Here is a 25187-nt window from a genome sequence, read left to right as displayed (position 1 = left end):
AGTTATGGTAATGCTTTTGTGGTGCTCATTTCCGGGCTCACTTTGGTGTGTTTATTAAAGCACAGTATTGTCAGATCACAGGGAATATCTCATTTTCATTTTCATATTTCCAATTCTAAAGGGGATTAAATTATCCACTTAAACTGTTAATTAAAAAGACTCCTACAGAATAAACTCCAGGCTACCAGTGGCATTTAAAATTTTCATTGTGCTGTGCTCAAAAGCAATTTCCTAAATTCAGAAGAGCTCCAAGTTACTGGCCGGTATTTTACTTTAGAAGGTGTGGCTGGTATCGCTAGGTAATAGCCAAACCCATTTCCTCTTCTTTCTGGGCACACAGCTAGACTATATGTCGCAGCCTCCCCTGCAGTTAGGTTTGGCCATATGACTGAGCTCTACCCAATGGAATATGAGCAGAAGTGACGTAGATAACTCCTTGGACTAGACCAAACCTTCCACTCAATACCTTCCATAGCCTCTTCCCCTCCACCAGCTTCTTATTTCAAGGATCAGCTCAGAAACTAGAGTAGACTCTCTAAGAGGGGCACTAACAGGCCATACTCAGACACTTACTACCTACCAGCTCCACAGTCTGTCTGATGTCTATCACCTGTACATGGACACTATGGCACACCTACTACAAACGAGTACTTTTCCACATCTCAGAACATATCAGTGTCAGAAAGATGTTTAAAATAATCAACAGGGGACTCTACTTGCGCTGCCAAACTAATCCCAAAATGCCCCCTAGAGAACTTAGTATGAATTCAATGATATGCCTCTGGATTTGTCTAGACCCAGGCAAAGCAGTCAGGCTTTCATTGTCCTGCACCACTCACTCGTTGTCCGAAGGTCGCCAGGAAATATAAACTCCAGGCACATCCAGTTCTCTGGAAGTACATGGGGCACAGAGGCTCCAGTAGTATGAGGGCAGCCATCCTAGAGATCTACAGCCAATGAGGAAGAAAAGCACACAGAAGGTGAGGTTAGGTGCCTGGTAAAAGGACTGGGATCTGGGCAGAGAGAACTCCGACAGCATCCACCGGAGGAGAATTGAATAATTCCTTCTCTGTGCACCAAACCACAACCTGATGTCCTTGCATTTCATCACACTTGTCATGAAATAGGGTGACTGTAGCAGTTTACATATCTGTTTCCCATGTTAGACCAGACTGTTCACTGAGGCCCTGAGACTGCATATGGTCTGCCTAAATACAGCTAGTTCAATGATTTAAATATAATGGTGGTCAGTTACTATGTACTGAATAAGTGACCATAAATCGACTCGATTGTTAAAGAAAGGTGATAGCACATAGAGATTCTTTGGTTCGACAGTAACTGTAATGTTCATTGTCACTTTTGCAAGGCCAGCCGTACTGTGGTTGATAATTTCCTCAGAAACCCCTCTTTTCCTCAATAGGAATATTATTGCATAAGCAATAAACCTCATCTGCTTATATTCTGGAAGAAAATACAATGACCACCTCGCAAATCTCTCATTGTCTACAGAGAAAGTTACTGCATTCAAATCCCACTTTCCTAAACCAAGAAACCTAGTCCTCTACAGTGCTTTGTGTACTTTTTAGGCAAATATGGTCTAAAACAGAACTGAATATGTTAATCAATGTAACAGATTTTAATATTATTTTTAAAGAGAGAGGAAACAATATCTTCAACTTTTTATTGTCCTTAAAATGATTGCTCACGTTGTTTCACAAGTAGGGGAAGAAAATACAATGACCATTTAGATAAGAAATGCATAATCCAAGAACACCTTTCTTCAAACCAGTGGGGCACTGCCACTGGCAATGAGAATGTTGTTGCTTGAAATAATCATATATTCTTCCATAACTTAACATGCAACTGAGACATTATGTTAAAAATATCAAGGAAGAAGCCTATCAAATGCTAAGTGATTACAGAAATACTGATGGAATAAATGTATTCAGAAATAGGGTAATCTACGGGATGAAGGTTAATGCAAAGGTCAGCAGCCCAAAGAACAAAGGCTCTGCCTTTCCTGACTCTGGGATACTTGAGAAGCAATTTCAAACCTCTCCACTGCTCTGGCACAAGCATAACCTGTGTGGCAAGCCATAGTTCCTAGTTGCTTCTTAGTGATGCTCCAAGGCTAAATGAGATAAAATTTATGTGCTGTGCTTTAAGCTCCATTGAGGAAAGGCACTGAATAAACTTAAGGATAATTTATGAATCCTGAGCTTGCAGTAGTCACTTCCAAGTCCATCTCATAAAAGGAAAAAAAATGGAAATAGGAGGCCAATGCTGGGTGGTTGGGAAAAAAACTCAGGAAACTTTGGGCAACGATGATAAGCCCAAACAAGATCATTTTATATACATAAGACCCTTGACTAATCCAGGAGAAATTCCCAAAAAAACCTAATTCCTTCCATTGCCCAGACAATAGTTCACTGGCAGAACATCTAGTATATGAATCAGAGAAGTTTGTTCTGGCAGTCCTAGTCTGAGATCCAATATCTAATTTCCTTTTAATTTAGCATAATTATTTTTGTAAAACTTTATGGCTCTACTCCAGTGGATGTGCTTGGCAAGGACTGCCAAAATCCTGTGTTCTCTTCAGAGTCACATTCTTAGGCCAGCTTCTCCCTACTTTTTCTCCCTCCCTTCCAGTTGCATTTTACCTTCCTCCCTCTACCACTTAATCAGTGTCTGATTCTTTTATACTAATCTGTATTGAAGAGAAGGGACAATAAGAATGTACTCTGAAAATTTAAATATGAGCATGTATTTGGAAATTCAATCTACTAGAATATTGTTCCAGCTAGTAGTGATGATTTGGGCTGCTCTGAGTTTGTTTTAATAACAGCCATCCTATCTACAGCTTTCAGTGTAGTTGAGTTACATCAGGTAAAGTTAGTCAGGACAAAGTAGCCACATCATTCAGAAACTGTGAGGGCCCCAACTGTTCCCCAACCAGTTTTCCTAAAGCATTAAGTGACTGAACGAGTCCCATTTCCAAACTCATAATTCTATGCTTTTATCAAACACTTTCTCTGACCTGCAGGAATGTGTTTATTTGGAATTTAAAAAGAGAAATCTAGAAGGAAAATGCTATTCATATAGGCCTTAAAAATCTCAGCTGATTTTAAATGTCCAGATACAGGAAAAAAACAAGGAGAATCTTCTAAGTCTAAACCAAATCAGAATGATTCCTCTGGAGAAAAGACACAGTAACTGCTTGCTTTCAAAATACAAACTAAGGTCACATTAAGCCATGGTTAAGGAGGAAAAGGTAGCTGCTCTTCAGGAGTCTATCTATTCAGAGAGGAGGAAGTCAAGGGGAAAATCACTCTCCTCTGACTGACGCAGTGTAATTGTTTTCCTCATGACGGTGCCCCTGCAGTTTTCTCCCTTCTTAAGTTCCCATGGTTACAAAAGGACATGGCACACACTTTTTTATATATATATATATATATTTTTTTTTTTAATGACAAATCCCAGGGATGTAAAATGGCTTCCTATGGTTAGCCTGAATTTGTCATTTTGCTTCTGAGATTTTCCTATTGGCCTACTTAACCTAGAACCACATGTACAAGGAATAATGTGAAGGGGGGATGGCTATTTTAAGAAACCGAAAATGCCAGGTAACCACTTGAAGGCCGTTACAATTTTATCCTCCACACACGCTCTCTAATGAGAGATGGAGCAGTTCACTTGAAAGGACAGAGCTCTGACGATCACAAACGTAACGCTGCTCTTTCTTACAGACTCTTCAGAAGAAGACTTGCAGAGTAAAAATTATGTTTCTTTGGACTATGAAGGGAGTTTTCAATTCAATCAACAGATTCTAAAATGTCTTTAATCAAGAAATTTTTCAAAAAGGTTTTTTAAAAGAGAGGTAACTTGAACAGAGCCACTTCGCGCCCTCCTCAATGTGGGGTTTGTCCCTTTGCACTAAAGGGGAAGGAAAGCCATACATTCCTAATGGGGAATTAGAAAATCATTTTCTCGATGCCTACTCATTTCAGAAACAGGAGAATGCACATATATGAGGATAACAAGACCACCAGGAATTGGACTGAAGAGAAGTATCCAGCAGACAACATAATCGCCAAGGTGTGGGCAGACTAGATCAAATTTTGGAGATGTCATTTCTTAGTGTCCCCGCTGTTGCGTGACTAGGCGTTTTGGCTTCTTCTGGGACTTACAGATATAACCTTGTCTTTCTATTTGATGAACTCGAACCTTTACCAAGCAGCCTTTCTGCCAGCTTTGCTCATGCTGACTTGAACAGGGCAATAAGCTACACCAGATACAAGCCGTGAGGCACGTTTTCATGCCAAGAGACTCCAAAGCTGAAGGCAAGAACTTCATCAAATATTGTAAAATGAGGATTCAACATATTTCTAATCTAACTACCTTAGAGTTAATCAATGCTACGTAATGACGATGTGTGAAATCTCACAGTGCGCTCCACAGTGCAGAAAGACCTCCCGGGTATCCTCGCACATGTCCACATCACTGAGGGTTGCAAGTGTAATAGGCTGAATTTTCTTCTGGATACGTTCTACTTAGGGCCCCTGCAAAGCTGTAGATTAAAATGATACGTACCACTTAGCTGTGGCTTACACACTAAAATGGACAACAGCAACAATTCAGCAGACAGCATTTTAACAAAAGCAGCCTAGGGACTTATTTTTGTTGGTTTGGTTTTCTAAAGAAACATACTTGATTCGATTTTTTATATTCCATTTTTTTAAGCCTTACAACTCTGAATAGATACTGTTTAGATCTAAGCAATACCCAAGTAATGAAGATGCATCAAAAATAAACATCCTCAGGGGAACACAGGCCTAAAGCAGTAGGTGATGAGCACGGCACAACTCTCTCAGGATGGCATAAACCAACAGTCCAGCTACCAGAGTCGGCAGGAGTCCGTGCCTCTGTTCATCGTGGAATTGGATGGACAGTTAAAAGCCTTCTGGAATTCTTCAAAGTTGCTAACTGCACCATTGACCCTGAAAAAGATATGTCAAAGTCCATGTCATTTAATTCTTACAAATCAACAGGTTCTGGATAAAACTGTATCAGTATAGTGCTTGATATGATGTTGCATTCATTTAATCTGTTTACAGGGAGATAACTGAAGCCCAAAATGGTTAAGTAAATTTCCAAAGAAATTAACAGAGCCGAGACTAGAACCAGACAAATGCTATTAATCTTCAAAATATCTTCAAATTTCTATAAACTGTAGGATCTACAATTCCTATAAATTGTATATAGGGTCGTACACGCCTATAAATTTACAAATTCCTACAAACTATAAGATTTACCAATACTTAGCTTTTCGAACTATTTTTTAATTTAACTTTTTAAGGAAGATATAACTGATAGAGAGTACACGCATTTAAAATGTAAAGCTCATTGAGTTCACATGTATACACCCATGTTACTACCACCCAGATCAAGACATGGGTTACTTCCAGCACCTAGAAGGCTCCCTTGTGTGCCCTAACAGTAGCACCTCCAAGCATAACTACTAGTCTGACCATAGATTAGTTCTGCCTGTTTTTTAACTTCACATGAGTGAATCACATAGTATGCACTCTTTCGCCTCTGACTTCTTTCATTCAGTATTATGTCTGTTAAGATTCATCCATGTTGTTGCTATCTTTAAATTACCTTTTTTCAAAAAAACATTTTATTTATTTATTTATTTGGCTGCTCAGGGTCTTAGTTACAGCACACGGGATCTTCACGGCCGCGTGCAGGATCTTCAGTTGCGGCATGCGGGATCTTTAGCTGTCGCATGCAAACTCTTAGCTGCGGCATGTGGGAGCTAGTTCCCTGACCAGGGATCAAACCCGGGCCCCCTGCATTGCGAGCACGGAGTCTTAGCCACTGGACCACCAGGGAAGTCCCTGAATTATCTTTAAAGAACTCTTTCAATCTACAAAAACACTTTCTATACACTCCTATTATGTTTGAAGGCTCATATTTACCTAGAATTTGGTTTATGCAACCGTAAACTAATGAATGGTGTCTAGCTGTTATTGATGAGTAATGCTTTACTGGAGTTAGCTCCAAAATCTGGTGTTCTTGCAAGTTCCCTGACTGCAGTAAAGACTGCGGATTCCTACTCAGCACTTTGATTCTAACTGCCTTTTGGAAGTGGTATTTCCATTGTGTGATTTCTGCTGCACTCAAAATCTAGTTACCGCAGAGATCACTAACAAGCCAGGAAAAAACCTCCCCCCTCATCTATTTCTTACTCGACTGCATGTTCAAAAGGCTGACTAAGAGACAGCATTCTCGGTCACTGACTGTTTCTTCCCTAATGACTTTGTTCCCTATGGGCATTTGAATGAATATAATGGCCTGTATCCCCAAATCCCCATAACCTCTTGTGTTTTAGCTGGGATGTATGCGGGAGGGATGCAGGTTTCATAGTATGATTCACCCTGGGCAAGTGTTAAGGATAGAATTTAGCTGACAATCAGTAAGTATACCCTGCAAATTATCAGCTAAAATCCAACATTACAGGCAACTAGTTAGTAAAAGGAAATTAGTTTCTAAAAACTTATCTGTTGAGTAATTAATCCACTGTGTGGTTTCATCTGCACCATTTGTCAGTGGAATCAAATTTTAGTCCATTAGAGACTGTCAGCATTCTTGACAGTTTAGCCCAGTGGGGGAGAATTTCTAACACAATGATTAGATTTTTATGCTATTGGGTAATTTATAGTCAATTTCTGAAGCATTTCTAAGGCAAGGCTTTGGGAATAAGACGTTAAAACATAGGAGAAATTTTAGAAGACTTTCCTGCGATATGCTAATGGATTCATTTAAACATTAAATATAAAGATATCCAGATGTAATATTTTCTAAGCAAAGAACAAATAAATACAAATTATTACGGTTTCTTGCATTTACTATTATAACTCTCTCCCCTACTATAGGAAATTTCCCTCAAACTATGCTAGAAACCTAGCATGGGTTAAGTAATATTAACCTTAATTTTATTTTTACTTAATATTTTATACATTCTGACAATTAAATAAGATTGTAATTCATAATTCTTTTCCCTTCATATATAAGCAATTGTTTCAAAATATGACTCAAACTAAAAGCCAAAATGTAGAGCTTTTGCCTCTAGATATGAATTACAATAGCTAAATATCACCATATATCCTCCTTTGTGTTCAGAGCTATTCAGAAAGTGGGCACTCATTCATGTCTGTTGGTTGGCTGCATGAAAGAACGAGAGGCATTAAATAGGATATTCTACAACACAAATTAAACCAGAGCTCTAGGTGTTTTAAGCCACAGTGCATAAGATCTCATCCTTATCTAAGAAAAGAGACTTTTTTGGCTCATGTTCCTAAAAAGTAGGCAGTTGGATAAATCAAACATGCCAGTTTACTGAGCACCTGTGGTGTGCTCATGGCACCCATGGATTGCTGCCTTTCAAAAATTGGAAGATAATAAATGGGAATGAATACTACAGCTATGATTTGGATTCTAAATTACCTTTGGAGTCTTGTACAATCTCATAGATCTCTTGATACTAGAGGTGTGTACAAAAGCCTACTACAGAAATTTAGGTGAGAGAATACTGACTAAACCAGCTTCCTACTAATTAAAGAAAAGATGCTTAGTTTCTGTTTGGCCAGATTTTTGTTTTGGTCTGTGAAATGGAGCTATCACTGTTCACAATGCAGGCTTTGGTCAGATCACCTATTTTAGAGCCCTGGGATGGCTGGGTAGGGGAGGAGATGGAGATGCACAGTTAAAAACTAGTGTCACCCATGTGCCTGTTTACCTAAACTGAGGGGGGCTGTGAGCACCAACTTGGATTTGTTCTCGGGCAGCTTCTGGTCTGTAGGAATTGCACCTTACCTAGAAGAGAAAACATCCCGATAATTATGTTTCCATTTCAATTACACATTTTCTACTGCCTTAACTGCTCCAAAGTATACTGAAGAGTAATTTTAGACTCAACGGATGACGAGCAGTTTTAGTAGATCAGATAAAACCTTCCTCAGTAGTAACATCTATTATTCCAATCCCCAGAGTAGAAAGTTTTATCATTGTGAATACTTCCAGAATTTGAGTAAATTAAGAGAGGTTTCCAAACAAATGCTTTAAATCAAGAGAATAGCATATGTGTCCAGGAATCAACCAATGTGTTCATTCAGTTAACATAATGCTTGGAATAGCCCTTATCAAATTTAACCACATTCGTTTGAATCAATAAAATGAATCAATCATCCATTACTGAATATGGTCATGAGAAGTAAGTATTTCGCACCCTGGGTGCTTTGTCTGCTTCATCCTGGTTCAGGCCTCGGGTAGAAGGACACTGCTGCATCTCCTTTGAAGTTAGGCATGGCTAGATGACTTGCTCTGACCAATGAAACGTGAGCAGAAGTGATATATGTCACTTCCTGGCAGACGCTTTAAAAATCTGGCAGAAGTTTTAAGAGTATTAAGAACAATTTAAGATGCTACAATTAAGGGCCAGTGCACATTTCCTCGTATTTCTTCCCTATTCCTGTTGTGACCACGGAAGCACATGTGGAGATAAAGACCCCCAAACCCAGGTCCTTGAGTAGTAACTATGAGCAGAGCCCCACTGCTGACCCATGTTGGACATGGAGCATGAACAAGAAGACAAACTTTTCCTTGCACTGTCTGTTCGTGTACCCTAACCTACTTAATCCTGATTTGAACTGTGTCTTGAAATATGATATAGCTTGAAGTATGAATAGAACTAGGAAACATGAATATGATGGGGGGAATTCCAAGTGGAGGAGAAAATGGAAACAAAGACATATCTGAGAGAAGAAAAAGCAAGACAGTCAGCTTGGCTGGACCGTGTGGTGCCTGTGGGCAGCAAGGGGAGACCAGGGGAGGGTGAGGATAGGGCCAGATATCTGAAGTCCTGAGCAAGAGGCTACAGTGTTTAGACTATATTTAAACATTGGTTTTGAGCACAAAGGTGATAAAAAATATATATTTTTAAAAGATTTATCTGGCAGGGGTATAGTAGTAGGAGGAAATGAGAGAGTAGTTTGAAGATTATTTATGGGCCCCAGGAAGGTTCCTCATGAATGTCTACTAAATAAGTAGCAATGAGAAGAGAGAGAAGAAGGATAAGAAGAATGTCTGAGGAAAAACTGACAGGTCACAGAAACTACAGGGATGCAGGAAGCAGCAACGGTGATGCAATGCTACTGCTTTATTGCTTTTGATGAAGATAAACCATCCGTCACTGTGGTTCTGAATTTGACTTTGAAGATGTTTTTATAATGGGAGCACTTAACTTCCTCAGAAGCTAGCTAAGGTGAAGTTGTTTCTCACAATTTTACCTCACTTTTTCGTATGTTATTTCCTCTTACATTCTTACATTATTATATAGTATTGTCTTTGCTTCATATATCATTTATGAGATTTCTAAAAACACATTTTTGTTCTTACTGTTTTCCTAGTATCTTCTCAGGAGAGAAAATAATTTTACTCCTTATAAGCAGACTTATTTCAATGCACAAAAGGTTGAAAATCTCCTCAATCCGCCAGTAGGAAAAGCTCCAAGATAAGTTTCTCATTAGTAATATAAGATATCTTGTCATTTTTTTCTTAATCTCTTTAAAGTAAGTGATATATAGTTTGAAATTTTATTTGGAGATATTTCAAAACTATGACTGTAACGTTGATATCAGTTAATTTACTTCATCTACTAAGATGGACCTTAAGTTAGTAAGTAAGAACCTAAATAAGAACTGACAGACCTTGTACTTTGTCCTCTAGAGTAGAGGACAGCAAACATTTTCTGTAAAGGACAGATAATAAATATTTTAGGCTTTGCAGATCATAAGTCTCTGTTTTAACTACTCAACTCTGCCACTGTAGCACAAAAACAGCCATAGACAATGTGTAAAGTATAGAGCATGGCTGTTTTCCAATACAACATTATTTACAAAAATAGACAGCAGGCAACATATGGCTCACGGGTTCTAGTTTGCGAATCCCTGCTCTAGAAAGTTCTAACTATATCTGTGTGCTTATTTTAGATATCTGACCCAGTACTGACCCAAAAGAAAGTCTCCTTAATTGAACTGTGTTAATCTCAGCCTTTCCAAGCAATTTATCTAAAAATGTCAAGTGTCTTCAATATACCCAGCCTCTTTGCTGGATGCTATGGAGATAAATAAGAAGTGTATGAAGATACACTAGCTATGAAGATAAAAGTAAAAGTCTTTTACATTTTGATAACAATTAAGTATTCAACTGCATGGTAATGAAAATAAGTGCAAAGGAGTTGGAGACTTCTTTTTAATGAGAACTGGAGTCCTTGGGGAAGTTTGTGGAAGATGTGGAGGAGGTGGAACTTGACATGGATCCTGAAAGGTAAAGATGGAATTGAATAATCTGAGGGGGAGGAGTACGAAGGGGGTCGTCACTCTGTAGAAGGAAAATCAAAAGCAAAACCACAGGGGCAATAATGAACATGACATTGTGCGGTGGAAGTGAGGACACCTGCCGGCTAAGTGTGAGTCTGGTGGAGCTATGGGAATTTAGAGCTGGTTGGGTAGAGCTGGATAAGACTGAGGAGAACTTTGAAAGGTGTTCGGTCTCAATGTGGTGGGCACTTGGGAGCCACTGCAGTTCCTTCGGCAGGTCAGTAATGAAATAAAAATGCTATTTCAGTGGCATGTAAGACAGACAGTGGTAGAAAGATGCCGAAGTCAGGAAAACATGCCATAAGGCTGTTGGGATAATCCAGAGTAGACGAGATCGAGGCCGACAGTCTATAGATGATGAAATAGGGTAATGGGGAGAAAGGGAGGCTGAATCTGAAGAGCAGTTAAAAGGATGAAACATCAGCTTTTGGGACACATGTCATAAAAATGAGGATAGGTAAATCAAATAAGACCTAAGAATCCAGGTTTCCTAACCAGGAAGACCCAAAGCCTGAGGGTGAGGGTGTGTTGATAGAAGTGAGAAAACTAAAAAGGAAAGTCACTTTGTTGTTGACTCCACTTTTGCTGATGTCAGGTTGATAAATGATCATTTATTTAGTGTTGTCATGTCAGCTTTAAGAAATAAAGACCCCAGACAGATGAGAACTCTTTAGCCAGAGTCAACCGAAGAAGACGTGGAAATGAATGAGCTTACTGAGGAGTGAACGAAAAGAGGAACAGAAAGTTGTACTGATGAAAACTTTTGCCTAGTTTTGAGCATACAGATACAGATTTGCCCACTGTGAGGCCATGCATCAGAACCGTCATCAACCCATCCCAGACTTGTTTGAAAATGAGGCCTACATATTGTGACATAAACCAGTGCAATAACCGAATAACAAAGAACAACTGGCACTTGCCTCATTGGCCAGATACTCAAACTCAGAATTGTGCCTTATTTAGGGCACATCTTTCAATTTCTGCTCAGAGAGCCCATTAAACTCACAAAAGGGTGACATGACTCTCCTTGCCTTTGTTGTTGTTTTCAGCTCTAGTAGTCTTCACATGTTCATTTGGCAGTTGGGAACACAGCCTTGAGGGTCCCCCACAGGTTGAGAGTGGTGGGGTAAAGTCAGCAAATGAGGTGAAGGAGGAGAAATGCAGGAAACCACAGGGCCAAGAAAGCCAAAGAATGAGTCACTAGAAATGGTTACAAATAGTATCAAATACATTAAGAAGTCAGGGTATACTAAAAATCAAGTGAGTTACCACAAGGCTGATAACCCACTTGATAAAAAACACCAATAAACCTTGATTCAATCAGTTAATTAATTATGTCCCATAGAACATGAAGGTGAAATTTGTCCAGAAAATAAGCAGCAAGATAAGATTTCAGCTGAAATCAAAGTTATGCCATTAAACTTTTGTTCCAAACCTTTGATCTAGGGAGCAAGCCAAAGTCCCACGTTTCATCTTTGATGCCCCTTCCTTGGTCTTACTCACTTGAGCATAACTCAGGAAGAAAAGCTGGTTGTTCGTGAATTCAATGCCGGGTAGGAGAGGCTCCTCAACCCCCTGCCTCTGGTCATTTATCCATTTCCTGTAAGCCTGGGGAAAGAAGTAGAAGAGATGATCTGCTGCAATAATGGCTTTTCTCTTTTCTCAGCCAGTGCAGAGATATTAAATATATCCTCCACCATGTGCAAAATGTATCCTATCAAGTTTTCCTTTAAGAAAACAAACACCTGGAAATGCAAGTCAACGTTGTATTGCTTAACAGTGAAGCAGGTTCACCTGCAAAAAGACCTTTCACTCAATAGATACCAAAGCAGCTGGGCCAAAGTGGGCACATGTTAAATAACGCCCCCTTCCCCCAAAAAGCTTTTCTTTCTATTCCTACCAGGGAACAAACAAATCTAACACAATGGCAAGCCGTATGGAAATAAATTTGGGGGCCAATCTATGGGCAATCTTTTTTAATTTTGCCAGGGAAGAGGGAAAACTATAATCTTCAATCATCATCATTTTATAAAATAAAGTATATTTTAACTAGAATAGAGGAAAGATATAACCTCAAAATAACAGTTTGGTCTTTACACTGAATGCATTTAGCTTTATGAATGTCTTTCTACATCATCCTCATGTGTCTTGTTTAACCATGGACCAGTGGATGATGAAAACATTATTATGGACTCTTACCTGGCCCACTATATGAGAACCCCTAGCCTCTGACCATAGTTTAGAAGTTTGGTATTTTAAGAGAAAATTATAAGGAGGGCTACAGAGACTGTACTCAAGAAAACGCCTACGAACCTAGCCCTGAGATTTCTGTAGCATGTTTTAATATTACACTGAATGTACCTTCTGAAAACTATCCTTTAAATACATGATTCTTAATAACAAATATTACTTTTAGGGTGACTTTACTCCCCAAAAAGGAAAAAGAAAGAAATGCAGCTCTATTCATATAATAGAATATAATAGAGTCAATGGGGAAATATAATTCAATTTACAGAAATTCACAGAATTTACAGAACTCTAACTCCTCAAGAAAATGTCTGTGGTGTAAACTGAGGTGCACCCGTATGGTATTTTATAGTTTAATTTTTTAAATCACAGCAAATGTTGCAGTGCGTACCCTAAAAGCTTGTCGCAGACCTCCATTATCGGCAATATTTTCTCCCAGGGTCCTCTTCCCCTTCACCTAACAAAAAGAAAAAGAAAAAAAGAGTGTTTGACAGCCAACTGTCATTCAGCAAGAGGCATAAATATGATAGCAAGAGAAAGTGCCATATTTTAAAGAGAAAATTGCATTCAATAAATCAGAGGTAGTCATAACATATTGTGAGATGGCAAACTAACCCCCAGCAAGGTGCTCCTGAACATAATTTCTGTTTTATTATGCTACACATTTCTTTCTCACCCACCTCTCTATTCTCACCAATTTAGCCAGCTCTAATAAAATGTTAACATATTCTGAGTGACTCTGGTTAAATGGGGAAAAAATAGAAATATCAACATACAGATTACTTTCTCTGATTAACTCACCTAATTTGAGTATTCTTTTCAGTGGGCTTTATGTTTCCAAAAATCTACCATCCACACAGGAGCAAGGTTTTAAGACCAACCATTACCATTTTACCTTCAGCAAATTCCATGAAAAATTAAAAAGAGGATAGGTCTCATGGGGAACAAAAATCCAATAGAAGTAGTGCAGACCACAAGGTCAAGGCTTGCAATATGTATGACAACCAGCCAAGCACAGCAAAGAAATTCTTCCAAACATTTGAAGATTGTTTCTAAAACCCTTAAATAGGCTAGGACAAAAAAATATTCTAAACCAAGATGGCCCACAAGCCAAAATCCAACCTCCTGCTTGTTTTTCTACAGGCTGCAAGGTAAGCCTGGATTTAACATTTTTCAATAATTGGGAAGAAAATAGAAAGAAGGATAATATCTTGTGGCATGTGAAAATTATACAAAGTTCAAATTTCAGTGTCCATAATTCAAGTTTTATTGGAACACAGGCACATTCATTCAAGTATGTATTGTCTGTGGCTGTTTCCTTCCTACAGTGGCAGAGTTGAGTAGTTGCAACAGAGACCTTACAACTCACAAAGCCTAAATTATTTACTACCTGGCCCTTTACAGAAAAAGTTTGCCAATCCCTGCATCAGAGACAAAATAATGCCCTATAATAATAAAGATGTCTATGTCATAAAAAAAAAATTACTGCGAAAATATTACTTTATGTGGCAAAAGGGACATTTAAAATATGATTAAATTAAGGATCCTGAGCTGGAGACATTAGCCTACATTATCCAGGTGAGTTCAATGTAATTACAAGGGTCTGTACAAATAGAGGAAAAGGAAGTTAGGAGAGTGAGTGTGTCAGAGTGATGCAACGTGAGGAGACTTGACCAGTCACTGCTGGCTTTGAAGAAGAAAGGGGCCAGGAGTCAAGGAATGTGGGCAGCCTCTAAAAGCTAGAAAAGGCAAGGAAAGAGATTCTCTCCTACAGCAGCTAGAAAGGAAAGCAGCCCTGGTGACACCTTGACTCTAGCTCACTGAGACCTGAGTCAGAAATACAGAACTGTAAAATAATAAATTTGTGTTGTTTCAAGTCACTAAGTTTGTGGTGATTTGTTATAGCAGCAACAGGAAACTAATACACATTGTTCTAAACTTTCAGGCCACAGATGCTACCAACTCTTTATTTTTAAGCTAGCCCAATCCCCCAGGTATCAAGCAATACCAATGAATAAAAACAAATCTTCAGAAAACATTAATCTCTGTAATCACCCAGGATCCTCCTAGCTTCAGTCCCCAAAAGTTACCACTCCTGCTTTACATACCTTCTTTCTTTTATTACAGTCCTACGAGGTAAGTGCTATTATCACCATCCTTGCTTAACAAATGAGGAATCTAAAGCTGAGAGTGTGTCACAGATGTCATTGGTGCTGCACCAGATCTCCTTTTCTACCAGGACTGTGAACCCAGTCCTGCAACTGGTAGTGGCTCAGGAAGATTAAGCTTAGCTTAGGGGAATCCCCTCACCTGGAGCTTGCTGGGAGGTGATACCCCCACCTCTCAGTAACTGACTGATGTGCAGTTAGAAGAGCCCAGCCCCCTATCCCAGGCTGAACAATTTCTGCGATGCAATTCATGCTCCAGAATCCTCTATGGGATCAGACTGAGGCTAAACTTCTGAAACCAACAGGTCTTCCTCGCCACCTTACAGGTTTCTTCTGAAACTACTTCTGCAATGAACCTTTTTATCTAAGAAACCCCTATCTTGGGCTCTGCTTCTAATGGACCTGACCTAAGAGTGATTAACTGAACTGCCCATATTTCACAAGGATTCGAACCGAAGCAGTCTCTGTCCAGAGCCTTTGCTCCATAATATGTTACCTTCTCAAGTCTTAACTCCTCTTGACTCTAGTGCTTCCGTTTATAACCACTCATGCTCAAATTTAATCTCCTTCCTTGTTCCCCTAAGCTTTTCTTTTAGAGGTTTGAGGACTAGCTTCACCCCTCAGGCCCCTCCCACTCTGGACCACCTCAGTAGACCATATGGCCCTAGATTTTTTTATTTCAGTATTTTTTCTTTTTCATCAGTTTTTTTTTTTTTAAAGTTGAGAATTATGGTTTTTTTAAATTTATTTATTTAATTTATTTTATTTTTGGCTGCGTTGGGTCTTCATTGCTGTGCGCAGGCTTTTTCTCTGGTTGCAGCGAGCGGGGGCTACTCTTCGTTGCGGTGCGCGGGCTGCTTATTGCAGTGGCTTCTCTTGTTGCGGAGCACGGGCTCTAGGCGCGTGGGCTTCAGTAGTTGTGGCACACAGGCTCAGTAGTTGTGGCTCGCGGGCTCTAGAGCACAGGCTCAGTAGTTGTGGTGCACGGGCTTAGTTGCTCTGCAGCATGTGGGATCTTCCCAGACCAGGGCTGGAACCCGTGTCCCCTGCATTGGCAGGCAGATTCTTAACCACTGTGCCACCAGGGAAGCCCCATGGCCCTAGGTTTGCCTCTCAGGACTCAACAGCTGCTAACAGCCCGTTTCTCTGAGGTTCCATTGGAGCTCCCCCCAGTCCAACGCAAAGAATGATTCAGGTACAGAGGATTGGCCTCCACAAATGGAGCCAGAAAAATAAAGCATGGCCTTTTATATCCACAAAGGAAGCCACCCCTTCTCCTTGGGGAATAAGACTGAAGCTGTTTTCTGATGGTTGAATGGATTTATGCTGAGACAGGCATGCCCTTTCTATCGTCCTTGTTGCAAAGGTACACATTTGTCAGAATTCAGTTTCAGTATCTGACACTTTGGCCAAAATGGATGTTGTAGAATAGTCTCCACCCAATACATCACCCAGGTTTAAAATGAACTTAAAATAAGAGAACACGAGCATGATATGGGGGGAAGAGTAGTGATGTTGGAGTCATACCAATCTAAGCTCTAATGTAGATTCTACTATGGGTTTTAATCTCTCTGAGCCTCAGTTTCCTCATATGTAAAACAGGCTAGTAATATGCACACCTCTCAGAACCAGTATGAGGATTAAATATGTTTCAATTAAGTGTAAAGTCTAACTCCCACGCGTGCATATAATAATCACCAGGAAATACGCATTCCCCTTCCTCCAAGAAAACTGCTCTTCTGCTGTTTTTTGGTTTTTTAGCCCCTATTGTATTGTTCTCTCCTGGGATGGCATACCTATGAGTATGTCACAAAGTATTAGGAATATTAACTACAATTTATTGAGCACTTATTGCATAGCAGGCATCATGCCGGTGCTTTACATTATCTCAGTCATTTAATTCTGAAGACAAACTAACGAGTTCAAAAATAGCTGCCCATTTCACAGATGAAGACTCTGAGACACAGGAATGTTAAATAACTCACCCAAGTTCAAAAAAACTTACAACCTGCAACTGGTTGAACCAAAATTTGGAGCTGTGTCTGACTCTAGAATCCCTCCCCTATGTTTTTTTTTTTTTATTTAGAGATACTTTGCTAGTTTCTGTAATCAAACCCATGCAGATAAGACCTTACAAACTTAATACAGTGTGCTACCCCTGTCCAAATGGAAAAATTATGTTTAATGCTTCTAGACCAATATGGCTGTTAATTTCTATACAATGCCAACCCAACACGGTACAACTGGGATACTTTCTCCAAAGTTGACAGCACAGCTAAAGTTTCCAAATATTCAAATTATATATATGTGTGTATATAGAGAGAGAGGTATACAGACAGATAGATTTATAGAAAAGACCAATAGTAGTATGTTATGCATCAGTAGCAGCAACAGCTTATCCAGGTTCTGCAGTCATCTGAACAAAATTAGAGAGACATCTAGCACATGCTATTAAAAAAAAAAAAAAAGGTAAAAAACAAAACCCCAGAAAACAGCAATGTTCTGTTACTGTTGTGGTACCTGGCACCATTTTTTTTATTAGCTTCTCAATCATCATCTGGGAAGAACCCTATGCTTTTCTTGAAGCAACATACATTCTAGATGGATTTTCACAATGTGATAACCCCTGAATTGAAAACAGATATACAGAAGCGCCCTTTTTAGGTCTTCCCATGACACAGTTGTAGATATTTTTAAAATATATGGGCAGAGAAATGGCTTTCCAGGACACTGACAAAGGAGCTAGAGATACTATTCAAGGATACAGAGTCTGGTTTCTCCTCCTGGATAAGGGATGGTCTCCCTGTGCTGCATACGCTTTAAGAACCAGGAGAACCAACTCAGTGTTCATAAACGTTCCCTTTAAAAGTACACAGACTTTCACCTAGATTCTTCTGGAATGGTGAAATAAACCCCAGTATAATAGACTTGAGGCATAGTGAGGTTTCAGGTGCTTTTCCAGCCCAAGTTGTCAGGATGGAGCACATGCCTGACTAACAGACCAAGAGACTCCGGGGAAATTACGTGTAAATACAGTGACCTACTCCAGTTCTGTGTGGTCCCCTGCTTCTCTTAGGTGTTGTGCCCTTGACTAGATGAATTAGGAGGACACAGTTTGCATGTGTGTTTTAGAGGAAGATCTTCATGCAGATCCATACCTACCAACAATTCTTCATTATTGGTCTCATTGTCAAATACAGTGAGAGAAATCTGTGTCTTGTAACTGTGAAAGCAGGGACAGAAAATACAATGGAAAACTACAAGAAAAAACTAACAGTGGGGGAAGGGAACGAAAGCTAACCTGATCAAACCAGCAAAATAAGAAAAGAAAAAAGAAGCAAAAACAATGTACAGGAGATAAACTATATAGAGAAAACTATAAAATCGTATTTGAAAACCTAAAACAAATACCAAACAGATGGGAAGGCATACCACGTTCTTGAACAAGAAGACTATGACAAAAACGTCAATTCCATACATTTAATATGATTTAACTTAGAATCTCAATGGGATTCTCTTGGGGAGTGGGTGGAGAATGGGTAAAATGATCTTGGAGTGTATACAGAAGTATATTTGCCTGAGAATGGCCAAGTATATAAAAGAAGAACAGTGAGGGAGAGCTTGTATTGGCAGATACCAGAAAAATCCATATAGCCATAGTAATAACGCATTGGTATAGAAATCAACAAATAGATCAGTGGAATAGAATATATAATCCAGAAATTTATCTCAGTATATATGAGATTCTAATATTTGACAAACATTCAATTAAGTAAGAAAAAACGTCTTTTAGTCACTGATGCTGGATCAATTGACTATCCTCTTGGAAGAATATAAAAGTGAACTCTCGTATTAAACTCCACAGCAAAATAAGTTTCACACGCTTCAATATTTAAATGTAAAATAACAAAACAATAAAAACCTTCCCAGAAAAGCTAGGAGACTACACATATGATATAGAATGGAAATGCAGAAACAATTTTTTAAGAGAGATAGGTATCTTTGACTATATGGAAATATTTAAATTTTGTTTGTCAAAAGATACCATCTACGAAGTACAATGGATGAGAAATATATTGAGGAGAAAATAGTATAATATGAATGACAAAATTTTTAACATCTATAATATTTTTTAAGGTCTCATAAATTGACAAGTAAATAACTCAATACATAAATGCTCCTCCATCCATCACTGGTGGGAATATGAAATATTATAACTTCTTAGTAACAGTAGGAATCTATCCTCTACGGAAAAAAAGAATACATACCTAATAAGAGTATTTAGTGCAGCAGCATTTATTGTGGAGAAATAATTGGAGACACAGTGTAACCCTCAACAAGACATTAGTCAGCTGTGTTAGAGTACATTCACACCGTGGACTTTCAGGCAGCCACTGAAAACAGTGAAGTAAAAGCACGTGCGTGCATACACACATGCCTGTGTATGTATGTGTGTAACTCTACGTGAGCATGGGAAAAAGTATATCAGGGTTATTGAGATGGATTACAGGTGGAGAAGATAAAAGTGATGAGAGGGAAAGGGGAAGGAGGTAGAGGTGAAGACAAAAAAGGAAAGGAGCAACATTCCACACAGAAAAAGCATGTATAAAATTACATTCGTGGGGCTTCCCTGGTGGCACAGTGGTTGAGAGTCTGCCTGCCAATGCAGGGGATGCGGGTTCGAGCCCTGGTCTGGGAAGATCCCACATGCCGCAGAGCAGCTGGGCCCGTGGGCCACAATTACTGAGCCTGCGCGTCTGGAGCCTGTGCTCGGCAACAAGAGAGGCCGCGATAGTGAGAGGCCCACGCACCGCGATGAAGAGTGGCCCCCGCTTGCCACAACTAGAGAAAGCCCTCGCACAGAAACGAAGACCCAACACAGCCATAAATAAATAAATAAATAAATAAATAAATAAATAAATAAAAATTAAAAAACAAAAAACAAACCAAAAAAACTACTAAAATTACATTTGTGCCTTTATAGGAAAGTATATATGTATATATAATAGAAAATCAGCATTTTAAAAGTCATTTCTTTTGTTCAAAATTCTTTATCTAAGAACTCTTAACCAATTCAGAGTCATTAATTCAAATGAGTGATGTTTTATTTCAATGAATTAAACCTAAGCAGTAGTTTGGAAGGAAATCTTTTTAATGATATAGAGTGTAGATTTTTGAGAATTTTATTGTTTATCTTTGCTACAGAGTTTTCTGTACTAATCTGAATCTAGGAGAACAGACTAATGTTTAGGCCTGTGATTTTCAAACTTTAGCTTATATCAGAATCACCTGAGGGCTTATGAAAAGACAGACTGCCAGACTGCCAGACCCCACGCTCCCACCCCACCGCCGCTCCTCACTCCCCAGCCCCGAGATTCTCAGTCAGTAGGTCTGGATTAAGACTAAAGAATTTACATCCCTGATAAGTTCCCCCAGGGAGGCTGATGCTGTTGGCCTGGGAACTGCACTTTGAGAACCGATGGTCTAAAGCAAGCTAGTGTCTACGTGAGGAAGAAGGACTCACAAGATGCCCCCTTCGCCGCAGCTGTACTCACATTTAAGCCAGCTTTCTTCCAATAATAGTTGCTATACTGGCTAATCATGCACTTTGTTTTTTCCTTAAACTTTTCTTCTGAGTCAACAGACCACCAAGGATCCAGGTTTCCATTTTTATCATATTTTCTACCTGGCAAAAAGGAAAGTTAAAAGATACTCGTATTATTTATGGAAACAAATTCCTTTCTTCATCTTCCCTTTCCCTCACTTCAACAAGCCTTGAAAAGACAGTTCCAGCAGCAGGGACCACTCCTGGAAGCAGTTCCTGCCTTCTCTCCAGTGTCACAGGTTAATTGTAAAAAGTAAGGAAAGGAGAAAGAGGTCTGAGGAAGTTCTTTCCTTCTAAGCAACAAAGAATACTTTAAGATTTATCAACTTATGGCATGTACCGTTCTTGACCAATCTTAGATTCTTTGTTTTCACCTGCTCTGACCCAAAATATTCTCTAAATTTTGAAATGAAATGGCTTTCAGAAAACCCATGGAAAGAGTCAAAGCGCCACTACCAGTGAAATTCCAAACAATCCATAGGAACAGCCTCGGTGAGTCACTCACACCCTGCGACCACAGCCCCTGACTCAGCTCTAAAGGATCGTGTTTCCTCCAAGTTGCCAGGCGCCAAGAGACACATAAAACCTCTGTTATGAATCATTCCACAGCCATCAGTGTAGATGGAAGGCCCATCTGTCCTGCTTTGACAAGGAAGGTTGCTCTAAAAAGAGAACTTGGAACAAGAATGGAAATCTCCAAAACATAACAGAAAAAAAGATTAGTTATACATGCTTTTTTGCTACAGGCTCACTCTTCATTTTCTCTACATCCCTCAAAAACAAGTCTGGGTGTATCTGGACTATCTTTTACACTCAAGGTTACTATTGGTTTAAATTTAATTATGCAGAGAACTCTTCACTGGGCTTACAAGAAAGTCCCCTAAGCAAAGTTGTTAACTGAAACCATCCAAAGCTCTTCAGCAAGGCTGGATGCCACTACCACCAACCCCTGGTAGAGCAGAGAGGCACTGTCCCCTACCCACGAACCAAGCGATCATGAAATAGTTACTGTGCAATGCACTGTTCTAAGTATTGGTTACAGACTGAAATGCCATCTTTAGATTCTGTCCTTTGAGAGAGAATCCAAAAGGCTTCCAGAAGATTCTGAGGGAGAACTACACTTAAGTTTCCCATGAAGAAAGGCCCAGAACCAAGAGACCACTACTGGCTTTTGTTTCTTAGCTAAGACTCTCCTCTCAGATAACCCAAACATGCAATTCAGAAAGTGTAGCTCTGGGGATTCAGATGACTACAAGGCAGCTACATTTTAACAGGGAGGGGAGGCCAGGGGGGCAAAAAACTTAGGTGATTAAGGAAAGGCTGGTGGGAGTACAAGAAGAATTATCCAGAAGGAGAGGAACCAAAAGGGTCTCTGGCCCTGGGGTAGGCATCCAGGAAAGGATGTTGGAGACATCACAGACATGGAAGAAAGAGGTCCCTCTATACAGTGTGGCCTTGGGCCAGGCAGTTCTTGAGTCTGCCCTGTAAATCACTGTGTGGATGTGGATGTGATCGCAATTTGCTGCTAATTCCTAAGTTTCGGAGATTTCATGTGTCTTTCCAATAAAACTCCAAAGTTAAAGGAGAAAGGAGTTCTGATTAAAAATGATGACTCTCAAAGGGCAATCATTTCTTTAGTTTATGCCATATTCTGCTCTTTCCTTTTGCTTAAATGTCATCAGGATACATAGCATACTCTATATTATTCATTATTAGGAAAGCATAGCCTTTCTAAAAAAATTCTGAATATATGACAGCATAGAGAAAAACAGAGATTAAGCATTGCATAATCCTTGAAATAGTATAAAGGAACTAGTCAGCCAAGCTTCAGAGTCCTAACTCACTGAGTCCTAACTTGGCAGCATGTATAATCATCTTCAGAGCAGAGCTCACACCTCCAGGGAGAGCATCTCAAAATGGTGAATAAAGAAATGAAAGGAAGAGAAGCTATAAAGTAATTCCTGTAACTACTGTGGCAGCTACAGCAATCCAGATAAATGCAAAGCTAATTTCCTTGAAATTACAAGGTCTTTTTTTTTTCATTCTACCCCATCTCCAATGGGAACAATTATTTATTTATTGCAAGCTATCACAGCAAGACACGGGGGAAAGTTTTCAATCAGCAATCATACTGCTTTGGATAATCTTCAATCTATGATGATACCACTATGCAAAGATAATAGCAACAATTAATATCCATATGGTCAACATGACCATAAAAGCATCAGCTTATACACTGAACCAGTACTTACCATTATTATCAAATCCATGTGTAAATTCATGTCCAACAATTACTCCTATAGCGCCATAACTCAGAGATCTACAGCATAAATGTATAATTGGGAGAAAATTATAAGCATGAACGTCAGAGCATAATCCTTCAATATTTTCTCAACAAAAAGCCAAGATAATCTGTTTACTAACCACACTCACAAAATTGTTAAAAAAAAAAGAAAAGTAAACACATCCTTCTCATTGAAATAGACAAAGAAAATATAATTTCTAACATTGTCATTATGAGCATTTATAGGCCTTAGTTCCTACCCTGTGAAATTAGGGATGTGACAGAGATGGTTTTTGAAGTCCCTTCCAGCCCTAAGGCTTCTATGGTTCTATATCCGCTCTAGCTGTAGTTTATATTTATAAACACCCAAAGCAGCAGCAGGGTTTGTAAAGATCCTGTCAGTAAACATACCGTTTATTTTTTATCTGAGAACCTGTTGAAAAATCACTATAGACTTAGAAGTTAAATTGTTTTCCAAACGGAGTCATGAAACAGGAATAGAGCAGAGATTAAAAGGGATCACTCTGCTTTCAAAGGTAGTCACGTTCCTCTGCTTCTGTGACAGACAAATTCACAACTGAACAGCAAAGATTGTGAAGCCTGAACCAGATCTGGAAAAGGCGTTATATTATTTCTCTTCACCTCTGAAGAACCATGTGGTAGATCACCTACAAAGGTGACCACCGACAGTGCCACCCACCCTGAATGCATGTGCTCCTCCTCCCACCAAGAGGAAAGCTATTTCCTCCCCCCTTGAATCTGGATGAGCCTTGGGACTTGTTGTGGCCAACAGAATGCAGTGGAAGGGGCCGGGTGTGGCTTCTGGGCTGAGGCCTTATAACTTCCATTTTTGTGCCCCCTTGGAAGTCAGCTGCAGTGTAAAGAAGTTGGGGTAATGAGCTGGAGAAAGAGAAGCCAAGTGAAGCAAGTGAGAGATGCCAAACGTCGAGAGACCTCTAATGAAAGAGAGAGGCCCAGCCAGGCCCCAGCCATTAGAGCCAGCCCAACTGAGGCACCAGACATGTGAGCAAAATCATCTTAGATCCTATGGCCCCCGTCGAGCTGTCCCAGCCAATATTACACAGAGCAGAAACAAGCTGTCTCGGCTGAGTCCCGCCCAAATTGCAGAATCATGAGCCAACAGTGGTGGCGCTTTGTTACGGAGCAATAGGTAACTGAAAGAGAACATATAAATCATATATCAGGAAATCAATAGGGGGGCTTCCCTATATGTGTGTCTGGGATCTTCTCTCTCAACCAGAAGTTCCCTGAAGGCCAAACCCTTATCTACTTGATTGCTGCTAAATTCTCCGTACCTAGTACACAGTAAGAAAGTAATAATGATTTAACTAATTGATTAATTAACTTTACCATTTCTTGCAAGTGACAGATCAATATGTAACTTATTTTAGTCATTTAACATGTGCATGAGGATTACAGACAACTTAAAATCCTTGTTATAAGGATTCATCCTAAGATTTGTAATTATACTAAAAATATTTCACAGTTGGTTCCTGATGCAACATCAAAGTCACCCAGCAAATAGATAGGACCTATAAGTGGAAGGAACAAAAATTTTTGAAGCAACATGTTATTACAGGACATAATGATCCTTAACATGTTAATTGTTTGTCTCAACTATACCCAAGGAAGTGCTGTAAGATTTAATTTTTCCCTTTGGTGGCAGTTCCTTCCTTTGTTATTTCTTTCCTGCAAGGTAATTTGCATTTGAAAAAATGCTTTCCTACTGTTTTTCCATCATTGCAAACCTTCATTAAAAAAGTAAGAGTAAAATTATGCATTTCAATCATAGACCTATCAGAGCAGTGTGGGACAAACTTGTAATTTTACATAGTGCTAATTTTTGCAGCAGTAGCTATCACTATGCAGCCTGTAACATTTCATTTTTTCCAGGACTCTCAGCTGAGAATAGTACTCGGTCCTCTACAAGCCTCGGTCAATGCTGTTGACTGGATGAATTTAAGGGATGAACAATGGAAGCTTATAGCAACTGCTCTGCAATAAATGTCCCTTAAGAGGGACTGCTCCAACGAGCTTCCTATTTGCAAAGGGTAATAGAGAATTCAGAAAATGATTGAATCATTGCAAGTTCCAATTCTCAGTTACATAATCACAATCTTTTGGACAAGAGCCAAAGAAAAAGTAATTTTAGATGACTAAGCCTGACAATGATAATGTTTCATAATACTAAATTCACATCTTCTGTTTTATCAATGGACGTTATTTAAATTAGCATGTCATAAAAATAAATAAATAAACTTGTATGCCTTTTAAAATGTGACTTGCTGGCCAGAAACAAGAAGACTCCTGCAGAGAAAATCTAGCCTTCCAAAAATAAAATGGGGAAGATGACAATTTTTCCACCTACTCAGTTTCTCTTTTGTTCTTACTACCCGAGGGGTTTAACATAAGCACAGGAT

The 25187-nt window shown here is 39.3% G+C and overlaps 1 protein-coding gene across 1 annotated transcript in view; it reads right to left on the bottom strand.

The window, feature by feature from the left end:
- Positions 1 to 4894: 4894 nt before the first annotated feature.
- The window catches only part of PHEX (phosphate regulating endopeptidase X-linked), a 192516-nt gene continuing 172223 nt past the window's right edge, over positions 4895 to 25187 (bottom strand). The window contains exons 17-22 of the mRNA XM_061178566.1: positions 22715 to 22782; positions 20413 to 20543; positions 13081 to 13146; positions 11946 to 12050; positions 7802 to 7878; positions 4895 to 4997 (exon numbers count right to left, since the gene is read on the bottom strand). Of these exons, the coding sequence (XP_061034549.1) occupies positions 4895 to 4997; positions 7802 to 7878; positions 11946 to 12050; positions 13081 to 13146; positions 20413 to 20543; positions 22715 to 22782 (550 nt within the window). The remainder of the gene's footprint in view (positions 4998 to 7801; positions 7879 to 11945; positions 12051 to 13080; positions 13147 to 20412; positions 20544 to 22714; positions 22783 to 25187) is intronic.

Source organism: Eubalaena glacialis, chromosome X (assembly GCF_028564815.1).
Source record: "Eubalaena glacialis isolate mEubGla1 chromosome X, mEubGla1.1.hap2.+ XY, whole genome shotgun sequence".
In the NCBI taxonomy this organism is placed as follows: domain Eukaryota; kingdom Metazoa; phylum Chordata; class Mammalia; order Artiodactyla; family Balaenidae; genus Eubalaena; species Eubalaena glacialis.
The sequence above is the reverse complement of the archived record's forward strand: the minus strand, read 5'-3'. Positions and strand labels throughout refer to the sequence as shown.